Source organism: Xyrauchen texanus, chromosome 31 (assembly GCF_025860055.1).
Source record: "Xyrauchen texanus isolate HMW12.3.18 chromosome 31, RBS_HiC_50CHRs, whole genome shotgun sequence".
NCBI lineage: Eukaryota > Metazoa > Chordata > Actinopteri > Cypriniformes > Catostomidae > Xyrauchen > Xyrauchen texanus.
Window position 1 is genome coordinate 1,889,385 of NC_068306.1, and position 13,223 is coordinate 1,902,607.

Below are 13,223 nucleotides of genomic sequence, written 5' to 3' on the forward strand. Positions count from 1 at the left end.
ATAAAACAGCTTTTATAAGGTCACAGATATAACTGGAGTCTTCATTTTAATATGCGTGGTCATGATTGCCTACATATGTTTCAAAATTACTATTCATTTCTTAAAGTGTACAACTATATTAATGAGGAAATAATGACTTGGTGCACTTTGAACTAATATTATGAAAATATGTTGCAATGATAAAAGTTTGTTTTTTGTATTCAACAGAAGAAAGACAAACAGGTTTGGAACAACATGAGGGTGATTTTCATTTTGGGGTGACCTATTCTTTTAAACGTTTTGGTTTCCAAGAGATGTCTGAATGTGTGCTGCTTTATAAGAGAAAGATTTCAAATTATAGAAACATTTATGAAATTTCAATGGAAATATAAGTCTGGTCACTTCAGATTTTCTTGTATAATGCCACAAAATGTATTTTTAAATTGAACAACAGCAGGACTGATTAATCAGATGTCGGTGTTTCATTCACTCCAGTCCAGCAGGAGGCGGAAATTCACCGGAAGTTGTTTCATACACCGACAGAAAACACCAGAAGAAGAAGAAGAGGAGGAGTTGATAATTTGGATGCTCAGTTCGGTAAGTATTCAATGTGTTTTACATTATTAATGACGTTTGATGTTTTTGAATCTATTTGGTGTTTTAGATGGTTTTGTTATTTGGTGACATGCACGAGGTGAGAGAAACAGTAAAAACAGTTTAGAGGGGTCGGTTGCATCAGTTATACGTGCGTTGCAATTTAGTCTAGTTGTGTCGTAAATGGGCACTGAGTCACAATTTACACACTACTAAATATTTGAGCGTTGCATCATTAAACTTCGGTAGGATTAGAAACCTTACGGATAAACTAAATATTTACGGCAGCCTCGGTAAGGTTAAGTTAGTTTGATTTTTGATATTCCAGACACATTCTGCGATAAACGGCTTAGAATCTATTTTCCAAAATATTATTACTGTAAAACATGGAAAGCTTATAATATTCTCAAAGCTTGTTTTCATAATTTTCAATCGATATTATGAGCATTTGCCTGCAAAAGCCATCGCAATGTGAGTTACCCCGGTAAGATGTCTTCCTGTCCCAGCGGCAAGTAAGGGACCGTGGTGAATGTGCAATTCCAAATCCAATATGAACCTTCTTTTTGTAATAGCGTTTTTGTTAAAGGGGATAGAGCAGGGGTCTGGAACCTTTTTTCACTAAGGAGCCCATTTCTTAATTTTTGGTTAATGCATTTTTTTTAAAGAGCCATCCCTCAAACAAATAATTTACAATAAATAAAATGTTTCTATTGCCCATAAACTACTCAAAAACAAACAAATATGCAAAAATCTGTGCTCAGTTAGAAGACTTTGTTCACTCCAAACATTTTTGAGCTCTCTCGCTCGTTGTCTGCTAACACTAATGTTATAAATGCAGCGCTGGCCCAATCGGGCAAGTGACAGTTCTAGCAACTGGCCCGAACCTCTCTCACACTGGCCCCGGGCCATCGGGCAGTCCTTATTGTCGAGCCCTGTAGAGGCACAAAACCATCATCATTCAATAGAGTAGGACAGTGCACAACTTTCTCAAACATTCGTTTCATCCCTAGTGATTGAATTGGGAACTGCATGCCCAAAATGTAATTATTTTTTTTTATTATTCCATTATGTGATAATGAAACACCAACACTCAACCATACATTTTTACTCCCAGTGGTTGAATAGGGAACTGCACGCCCAAAATTTAAATTTGTTTAATTTAAATTTACATTTATGCATTTGGCAGATGCTTTTATCCAAAGTGACTTACAGTGCAATTATTACAGGGACAATCCCCCCGGAACAACCTGGAGTTAAGTGCCTTGCTCAAGGGCACAATGGTGGTGGCAGTGGGGTTCGAACCAGGGACCCTCTGATTAACAGCCCTGTGCTTTAGCCACTACGCCACCACCATCACTAATTATCAAATTATGTTCCATTTGTGGTCAAAAATGTCCTGATGGATGCATTGGTCCAAACACATGGGTTTGTGTCCTGTTCTATGATATTAGCTCAAACGGACTATTCTGTTATACATTGATTTCCTGTGTGGTCATTAGTTAATCTCATCCTCTTCTTTCTACTCACTGTCTGACTCAGAATGGACAGGTTCATGACGTTGGTTTCATGCCTCTGTTTTTCAACAAAAAATGCTATGACAAAAAGAAAGGTGATTTTGGTTGTGCAGTTCCCTACTCATCCACTACGGGTGAAAACGAATGGTTGTGAAAGTTGTGCACTGTCCTCTATTGAATGAAGTTGGTTTCGTACCTTTATGTGTAAAAACAGCTATTACAAAAAGAAAGTACATTTTGGCCGTGCAGTTCCCTATTCAGCCACTAGAGGTAAAATGAATGGACAGTAAAAGTTGTGCACTGTCTTACTCTATTGAATGATGTTGATTTCGTGTCTCTATCTCCTTTAACAAAAAAGCTATTACAAAAAGGTTTATATTGGACATGCAGTTCACACACCAAGCTAATACAAAAAAAATTATAAAGAATTGCACTTTCACCACGGTCCCTTACTTGCCTCTGGGACAGGAAGACATCTTACCGGGGTAACTCACATATAACTCATAATATCGATTGAAAATTATGAAAACAAGCTTGGAGAATATTATTAGCTTTCCATGTTTTACAGTAATAATATTTTGGAAAATAGATTCTAAGCCATTAAAGAGTTATCACCGTTTATCGCAGAATGTGTCTGGAATTACGTATCATATTTTAATGGGGATATCGTTCATTACAGCAACCGTAACATTATCAAACTGAAATTAGCAGCTTTTTAAAACTTTAGTGTACAAATTAGAAGGCTCTTTATTGGATCAATACAGGTAAACATCATATTATGCAACTATGCATTACTTTATGGAAAGATTACGACCTACTAGTTAAGTCTTACCTTAAGAACAGGTGGTGCAACCATGTTAAGCACTGGCTTGGTTACAAACTAACTAGTAGTTACTAGGGCTTTCCCTGACTAAAGGGCGATTGATAAACGATGTGGATGGTGTTTGATTGTGAACCCTCCGAGGGTGACTGTTGCTTGTGCAATATGTTTCTTGTGCAATATCTTTGCTAGGGGATGAAGGACATAGTGTGAAGCTCTGCGATGAGGGCGACGCTGTGCAGTACCCTTTGTTGGAAGATATACATTGTGTAATGAGCCCTCAATGAGGGAATATGTTGTTAGTGGAATACATAGTATGTGGGATTTGTTTTTTGCCAATAGTGAACCATGTAGTATAAAGCCCATGATAAGGGTGACGTTGTTTGTTTAATACCCTTTGTTGAAAGTTAAACAGTAGGGCTGGGATAAACGATTATTTTTTAAACGATTAATCTAGCGATTATTTTTTCGATGCATCGATTAATCTAACGATTCGTTTTTTTCCAGTCCGATTTGATTTCGATTCGATTAATCGACTTGTGACAACACCGGTAATACCGGTTTCATCGGGGGTGGGGGTGTATAAAATGTTTAAAAAAAAACATTTGCCGGGAGTTTGATTGACTGGTGATCTGATCAATCAATCATAATACTCCATTTTTGTCCGACAAAGTAGTCAGGAGAGAGAAGATTAATGTCGGTGAATTTGAATTTGAATAATGGATTGTAGGCTACTGTACTGACATCTTTCCACGGTTAAAACAACAGTCCTTCTGATGCAGGCTACATTCATGTTTAGCCTATTTGATGCTATAAATTAACCAAGGAAAAGATGATCGGTTCACAAGCAGCTTTAACTGGGGCAATCTGTCACGACACATTAAAGAGCCACAAAATAGTAGGCCTATTTATGGTTTAATTTTCTTTGAATGACCAAATTTGAAAGTTGAGACTTTATTAAATGTTACCTGCTTGGTCCTGTCTGTCAGCGCGTTGTCAGTGTCCTCTATGTATTTTTCACGACATTCATAGCTATAAGCGCATTATTAATAGCTATAAGTGAAAACTTTAGGTGTCGACAACGTATTATAGCCTACTCCAACATCGAGTGCAAAGTGGAGAGTTGAAAAAAAACTTACGGTGCTCTGTCATTTGCAGCTGCAACCGGGTGGCGCCTCTTAAGGTGCTGGTGCATTGCCGTGGTGCTAGAATGGAAGGCCATCTCCATTTTGCAAAGACGACATATCACGGAATTGTTTCCTTTTAAATTAAAGAATTCCCATACTTTAGAGGAACGAGTGCATGCCGCCTTGCACTTCTGATAGTCTGAGGAGCCACGTGTTGCTACTACTTGCCGGCGCCGCCATCTTTGTTTTGGGTCCGACGAATCGATGCGCATATTTTGCGTCGACGTATTTTTTGTGTCGATGTCTTCGATGACGTCGACGCGTTGTCCCAGCCCTATTAAACAGCATTTGATTATGAGCCATCTGATGAGGACAGATGTTGTTTGTGGAATATCTTTGCCAGAAGTGAATAATGTAGCATAAAACCCCATGGTAAGGGCGACAATATTGATTAATACCCTTTGTTGAAAGATAAACAACATTTGATAAAGAGCCCTTTGGGGAAGACAGATGTTGTTTGTGGAATACCTTTGCCAAAAGATGAATAATGTAGCCTAAAGCCCCACGATAAGGGTGACATTGTTGTACAATGCCCATTGTTGAAAGATAAAGAATGTTTGATAATGAGACTTCCGACAAGGGCAGATGTTGTATGTGGAATATCTTAAAAGCATTTGCTTATAAGCCCTTTGATAGGGCTAGCTAGGCTGTGCAGTACTTATGAAAACCATGCTTGGGATTATGGAAGCCCTGGTGAGGAGGGTGGATATAATTATAAAATATCTTTGCTGGAGGATAGACATGCTTGTGTGGATGAAGTAGTGAGTGTTCCAGGCCGCCACCAGAGAGGAATGAAACTTACGGCTGATGGAGAGTTGCGTGTGTGTGATGATTTGAGTGTTGGATCGAATATATTTCTGTTATAATGAGGAAGGCCAGCAGCCAAGTGTCTTGATTGTGGATTCTTATAGTCCTTAATGAGCAGCGGTTGTGACCACACCCATTCTGAATAAGTACCCTGAGAGACTAGGGGAGGAGACCGCAATATTTAAGGGGTCAGATGCAATATGCAAACAAGTTTGAAGATATATAACCAAGGAGGTATAGTGGCAGGAGGAGCTGGAGATAGTAGATATTATTATGCTATGACTGCACCCTGTGTGATCTGTTTTGGACTGTTTGAGAAAAAGGGAAAAATGAGCATGACTGGGTGAGTCTTTCTGCATGAGTTTTAGCGGAATCTAAAAGGGGCAGGAGTGAAGGACATAGTACTTCAGAAGGTCTAAGAGATGCATGCAGGGGATGGGAAGTAAGCTGGCGTAGGGACATAGTAGATGAAACTCCTGGAAATGATGGAATGGGCTATCGTGAGGAAGTGAGAAAAGTGACTATGAGCCAAATTACTACATAAGAGATCGTTATCTTCCCTGGAGGGATTGAGGCCGTATCTCTTTAGCAGGTCAGGTCTACCCCAAAAATGTTTCCAATTGTCTATAAATCCTATGCTATTCTCCGGACACCACTCAGACATTCAGCCATCCAGTGGCAGTGACTAATCTTCCTCCACGTTCCTTACAATAGAATCACCAGTTATTAAGGCTCTTTCAACACGATTCTCAGTGGGAGCAACACTGAGTGGAGAGAATCAATTTGAAATTCTTACAGGAAGGGGAGAGTAGTGTCACTTTGCTGAGCATGTCGCCGAGACATCACCAAAATAACCTGCTGCAGGGGCTCTATTGTCGGAACCAAAGTGTGTATGTTGCTCGCTATACTACCCGCATTCAAAACTGTATCTACCGGCTTCTCTTTCTCACTGACCTCCACTAGTGCTCGGATGCATGTCTCGAACTCATTAACCTTCTCCGTCCTGACTAATACCTTACATTTATCACATGTGAATCCCTCACTGCTGATGGAAGAACCTATTGTAATCATGTGACATGCAATGCAGGAAGCAATAAGTTCTTGAGTGGCAAGGGTTTGAGATTGATGTGGAAGGATAGGGTTTCTTAGCAGATGTTTGGGATTGATGCAATTATCTGTTTAAAACACAGTGGAGAAAACACATGCATGCAGTCGAGACATGTCAGCCATCGCTTTATAAGTCTGCTCACAAGTCTGTTTCAATGTGCTAACGCTGCAAACTCCACCATTGCATCCTGTCCTGCATGGGGGTAGGCTCCTCGTCCCTGCCTCCTATCTCTGGCAGGATATGGCGGTTCCAAGTACAACTTCTTCGGACCACTAGACGGTGCTTACACCAAAGACAGTACACATGATGTAACACTTGCACTGATTCCTGCTACTCCAGACTCAAGCTTCATAATAACAGCAAAATACCACAATGTTTTTTATTCAGTACAGTTGTATGTAGAGTAGTAATATTCCCAGATATCAGTGGTATTCGGCTGAACTCAGTGGTGAAGCGGCTCAGACTATGAGCCCAAAACAGGGGCTGTTCAAACAGATCTTATACAACAGACTGGGACTGAACGCGAGGATCTCAAGACACATTTACAAGTTGAACATCTTTTCTGACAAAGCATTTAAATAACTAACTGCTTAATCTGAGAAACACACATTAGAGAGGAAAACGCAACTGCCAAAGACAAATGTTGACAGAATTTGACAGGTTGAACTTTCCTTTTAGGAATTCATGTCAATGTTCACCAGTTTAAAGTTGACAAAATGGCCTGGAAAAATTAAAGGGAAAGTTCACCCAAAAACTAGTATTTCTCTCCCATATATATATATATATATATATATATATATATATATATATAAAACCTGTTATAATATTCCTGCAGTCAGGAAGAAAAAACAAACACATTTATATTTATAGCGTTTCTAACAGATCTGTTCTTGTGTATATAATAATGTTTTAGAGTTTGATGAATGTCAGTCCATTATAATGATGATGTTTTTGTGTTCAGGTGTTCATCATGAGAGAGCAGGTGGATGTGATTCATTCTGGAGAACAGCAGATGCTGCAGACACCAGTGAAGATTGAAGTGAAACAGGAGGAGATAAAAAAGGAAATCACAACAGAAGAACAACAGGGTGATGAAGATGAAAACACAACAGAAGAACAACAGAGTGATGAAGATGAAAACACAACAGAGGAACAACAGAGTGATGATGATGAACAGAAGCTGCTGCAGACACCAGTGAAGATTGAAGTGAAGCAGGAGGAGATTAAAGAAGAAGAAACCACAGAGGAACGACAGACTGATGAAGATGATGATGATTTTATTCCTGCTGGTATGTTTCTTTCTTTAATGTTGTTACATTTTCATGACAATCCACTTTATGTCTGAGTTTGATACAAGAAAGACAATTTTATCAATCACATGTCAAACTAAAAAGTTACCTGCAACCCTGGGTCTTCTCTTTACTTTTGTACATGAAACTGGTGTTTAGCAGGTAGAATTCAATGAAGCTGTCAGCTGAGGAAATGTGAGGCGACTATTTCTCAAACTAGAGACTCTGATGTACTTATCCTCTTGTTTAGTTGTTCATCTGGTCTTCCACATCTCATTCTGTCTTTGTTAGAGCTAGTTGTCCTTTGTCTTTGAAAACTGTGTTGAACAGCTTTGCATGAAATCTACAGTTTTTGGGCAATTTCAAGCATTGTATAGACTTCATTGCTCAAAACAATGATTGACTGACGAGTTTCTAGAGGAAGCTGTTTCTTTTTTGCCATTTTTGACAAAGACAATGTTAAGCTTCATTTAACAAACCAAATAGCTTTAATCTGTGTTTGATATAATGGCAAGTGATTTTCTAGAACCAAATTAGCAATTTAGCATGATTACTCAAGGATAAGATGTTGGAGTGATGGCTGCTAGGTTTGATAAAATATTACTTTTTCAAATAGTGATGGTGCTGTTTTTTACATCAGTATTGTCCTGACTATACTTTGTGATCAGTTGAATGCCACTTTGGTGAATTAAAGAACCAATTTCCTTCCGAAACAGCAAAATCCAAATTTTGTTATGTTACAGCCTTATTCCAAAATTGATTAAATTAATTATTTTCCTCAAAATTCTACAAACAATACCCCATAATGACAAAGTGAAAGAAGTTTGTTTGAAATCTTTGCAAATTTATTACAAATAAAAACCAAAAAAATCACATTTACATAAGTATTCACAGCCTTTGCCATGACACTCAAAATTGAGCTCAGGTGCATCCTGTTTCCACTGATCATCCATGAGATGTTTCTACAACTTGATTGGAGTCCACCTGTGGTAAATTGAGTTGATTGGACATGATTTGGAAAGGCACACACCTGTCTATATAAGGTCCCACAGTTAACAGTGCATGTCAGAGCACAAACCAAGCCATGAAATCTAAGGAATTGTCTGTAGACCTCCAAGACAGGATTGTATCGAGGCACAGATCTGGGGAAGGGAACAGAAAAATGTTTGCAGCATTGAAGGTCCCAATGAGCGCAGTGGCCTCCATCATCCGTAAATGGAAGAAGTTTGGAACCACCAGGACTCTTCCTAGAGTTGGCCGCCCGACCAAACTGAGGGATTGGGGGAGAAGGGCCTTAGTCAGGGAGGTGACAAAGAACCCGATGGTCACTCTGACAGAGCACCAGTGTTTCTCTGTGGAGAGAGGAGAACCTTCCAGAAGAAGAACCATCTCTGCAGCGCTCCAACAATCAGGCCTGTATGGTAGAGTGGGCAGACGGAAGCCACTCCTCAGTAAACTGCACATGACAGCCATCTTGAGTTTGCCAAAAGGCACCTGAAGAACTCTCAGACCATGAGAAACAAAAGGTGAACTCTTTGACCTGAATGGCAAGCGTAATGTCTGGAGGAAACCAGGCACCGCTTATCACCAATACCATGCCTGGTGGTGGCAGCATCATGTTGTGGGGATTTTCTTCAGCGGCAGGAACTGGGAGACTAGTCAGGATCGAGGGAAAGATGAATGCAGCAATGTACAGAGACATCCTTGATGAAAACCTGCTCCAGAGCGCTCTGGACCTCAGACTGGGGTGAAGGTTCATCTTCCAACAGGACAATTACCCTAAGCACACAGCCAAGATAACAAAGGAGTGGCTACGGGACAACTCTGTGAATGTCCTTGAGTGGCCCAGCCAGAGCCCAGACTTGAACCCATTGAACATCTCTGTAGAGATCTGAAAATGGTTGTGTACCGATGCTCCCCATCCAACCTGATGGAGCTTGAGAGGTCCTGCAAAGAAGAATGGGAGAAACTGCCCAAAAATAGGTGTGCCAAGTTTGTAGCATCATACACAAAAAGACTTGAGGCTGTAATTGGTGCCAAAGGTGCCTCAAAGTATTGATTGGTCTTTTTTTTAAATTTTTTATAAATTTGCAAAGATTTCAAACAAACTTTCACGTTGTCATTATTGGGTATTGTTTGTAAAATTTTGAAGAAAATGGAATAAGGTTGTAACATAACAAAATGTTGAAAAAGAGAAGTGCTATGAATATTTTCCGGATGCACTGTGTGTATGTATATATATATATATATATATATATTAGTTGAAGTCAGAAGTTTACATACACTTAGGTTGAAGTCATTTAAACTAATATTTTAACCACTCCACCTAGTATTAGTAAACTATAGTTTTGGCAAGTCGTTTAGAACATCTACTTTGTGCATGATATGAGTAATTTTTCCAACAATTGATTACAGACTGATTGTTTCACTTTTAATTGACTATATTACAATTCCAGTGGGTCAGAAATTTATTGACTGATTGAAAACTTTATTGTCCTTCTGAATTTATTTGTTTATTTTATATATTTTTTCATTTATTGTGTTCATTGTAGATCTGATGGAAGTGAGAGAGGAACGTGAAAAACTGAGTGACGTGGAGGACGAACAGCATGATTTTATAACTGGAGAAAAATCTTTGAGTGGCTCAAACACTGAAAAGAATTTCTCACCCAAAAAGACTCGAAGAAGAGCAGCCAAGAAATCTTTCACCTGCTCTCAGTGTGGAACGAGTTTCACATGTAAAAGCAATCTTGATGTACACATGAGAATTCATACTGGAGAGAGACCTTTCACGTGCCATCAGTGTGGGAAAACTTTCGCATGTAAAAGCCATCTTAATAAACACATGAGTGTTCATTCTGGAGAGAGACCTTACACGTGCCGTCAGTGTGGAAAGAGTTTCAGATGTAAAAGCAATCTTGATAAACACATGAGAGTTCATACTGGAGAGAGACCTCACACGTGCCATCAGTGTGGAAAGTGTTTCACACGTAAAAGCCATCTTGATAAACACATGAGTGTTCATACTGGAGAGAAACCTTACACGTGCCATCAGTGTGGGAAGAGTTTTGCACGTAAAAGCTATCTTAAGAAACACATGAGAATTCATACTGGAGAGAAACCTTACATGTGCCATCAGTGTGGAAAGAGTTTTGCAGATGGAGGACATTTCAAGTGTCATCTCTTTTATCACTCTGGAGAAAAGTTATTTGAATGTGATAAGTGTGATAAAAGATTTGTTCTGGCACAGTCCCTAAAACAACATCTGAAAACTCACACAAATGAGAAGCCTTACACGTGTTCATTTTGTGGAAAGAGTTTTGCACACGTGTCCTATTTGAAAAAGCACCAGAATATTCATACCAGTGTGGGGGCTCATATGTGCTTTGAATGTGGGAAGTCCTTTATTACAGCCGGCATCTTGAAACAGCACCAAAGAATTCATACTGGAGAGAAACCATACAAGTGATCACACTGTAATGCTGCGTTCACACCGGATCGCGAATAGCGCGTCAGGCGCGAGTGATTTCAATGTTAAGTCAATGCAAAGACGCGTTACGCGCGTAAAAAATTCCTGCGGCGCGAATGAGGCATAGAGCGCGGCGCGGTAGACGCGAATACGCCTCATTCGCGCGTATTGAGCGTCTGGTGCGTTACGCGCGAATGGTGCATTTTGTGCATTCACGCGTTTGACGCGAATTCGCGTCTGCCGCCCGAGTTGAAAAATCTGAACTTTGGCGTCAATTCGTGCCGCGTTAACCAATCAGGAGCCTAGCTGCCTGCTGTCACTCAGGAGGTAAAGTGACGTAAACTCCCGCTCGGAATCTTTCATTATTATTGTAATGTAAAGACAACCAACATTAGTGTCTGGACAGTGTTGAATAAGGAAAAAACACAGGACAGGTTAATTACTTTTGGAGGCTGGCTCCATTTATCATCAAAACAAAAATAAATAAATAATTTAACCTGATATACTACCATGGAAAACCTGACATTTTTAAAAAGTCTCAACTTAATAAATGTGCATGTTGTGGACCTGACATCCTGGAACTGGGGCTGACAACCTGGGAAAAAAAATACAAAATATAATAATAATGGACTATTTTTAGATAGTTTAGCTCTTTATAGGTTTGTGGGTGGCTCTTAAAAGAGCCGTTGTGGGGAAGTCATGAGGAGGACTTCAAACGCTACTCCGTCGGCTGCCATGGTACTGCTCCCTCCGTCGAGAAGTGTGCCATGAAGACATCCCTCACCCGGAGTGCCTCTCTGGAGGAGTTGTTGGCCGCAACCCGACCCAGACCTGGCAGTGGCTCCTCTCCAGCATGTCCCGCATCCCTCGCTGTACGGCCCAAGTACGGCGACGACGACCCATACGCCGCTGTTCTGCTCTCCAGAGCAAATACAGAGCGGTGACTCTCTCCACGAATGCTCGATCAACATCAGCCATCTTGTAAAAAGATGGCCGTCAACGGGTTTCGCCTCTGGAGTTTCATCGGATTTCGCCTCCGACGCGCGTCACGCGCGTAAATTTCGCTTCAAACTTTTGTTTTTTACGCGCGTCAATTTTGCTCTTGATGCGTGAATGGATTCAAAGTGGTCAAGCGTATAACTAGACGCGGTAGGCGCGAATTTGACGCGCTATTTGCGTCCGGTGTGAACGCAGCATAAAAAGAGTTACACTCAGTCACAAAACCTGAAAACACACGAGAGAATTCATACTGGAGAGACACCATACCACTGCTCTTCATCTAATGTAAAAAAATTGCCCAACAAGTCACAGCTAGTGGTCGATCGATAAGGATTTTTAAATGGGACACCGTTTGTGTATATCAGAAGAAATGGCGTTTCATCAGACTAGACTGTCTTTTTCCTGTCTTTAACTGTCCAGTTTTGATGATTCTGTGTCGACTGCAGTCTCTGCTTTCTGTTCTTGATTTAATTATCATTTACTCAGTCTAATAATCAAAGTGCAAATGTGTGGAAAAATGCAGCTTAACTTCTCTAGGGAGAATTACTGCCTTTCTGTGAATGACCCAGAACAAATGTGGGTATTGATACTAAAGGGATGATCAAATGTTTTAATTAGAACAAAATTAGGCACTGTCTGGTACCTGTCTGAAAGAGTCAGAGGACCCATGTGCGTTAATTAGTGCTAGAAACGAGATGAAACAAATGTATGTGGGTGTGCACACATTTCCCATCTTACAGGATTGTGTGTAACTAATGACTGTAATAAGGGAAATAATTCCATATACTAATCAAATTCATGCAGAAAGTAATGATTGTTAGTTAATATAAAATATGTAACCATATGAAGTGATTACAGTGTGTTTTATGCATTTAAAATGAAATATGCTTTTGCCATCATTGAAGCAAGTTGGGTCAGGATGACCAGCTGGAAGGGAGACTGTGATGATGACACTAGGGGGGCATGAGATGATTTTATTGGATGAAGAGGCCATCACTCAAAGAGAGGGGGTGGAACAGAAGCTGTATAAAGGATGCATGATTCTGAAGTGTCATTTCAGATGCTAGATGATCAGATGGCATCTCGGCTTTGTTCAATAAAGTCTAATCTTTGACATCTGGAACCCTGGAGAGTTTTCTTACTGAGAGGAAAAGGATCTTCAATATTCCACGACACTCACTGGATGTTGCATCTTTAGCAACACTTGCCTCTGTGATCACAAATTGTCCAGATAGTTTTAATGGTCACTTACAGGGATTACGGTAATTATGGGAAGTGATACAGCTGCACCTGAGAGAGCACACAGAGAGTGTAAGAGAAGGATGTGTAAGATGGAGGATTTGAGGAGATAGATGCTCTCCACTTGTATTTAGGAGTCAAGCCCCGAAGGGGCCAAAGACCCCTATTGTTTCTGTTAGTTTTATTATTATATTTATTATTCTGCTACTTCCGCTATT

The 13,223-nt window shown here is 40.1% G+C and overlaps 1 protein-coding gene across 1 annotated transcript; it reads left to right on the forward strand.

Annotated features, from left to right (window-relative positions):
- Positions 1-537: 537 nt before the first annotated feature.
- LOC127625009 (gastrula zinc finger protein XlCGF28.1-like) lies at positions 538-12,969 on the forward strand. Its single transcript, XM_052100053.1, has 3 exons — positions 538-576; positions 6,971-7,298; positions 9,851-12,969. Exons 1-3 carry the CDS (start codon positions 565-567, stop codon positions 10,765-10,767), a joined length of 1,257 nt encoding a protein of 418 aa, XP_051956013.1. The 5' UTR covers positions 538-564; the 3' UTR covers positions 10,768-12,969.
- Positions 12,970-13,223: the final 254 nt, after the last annotated feature.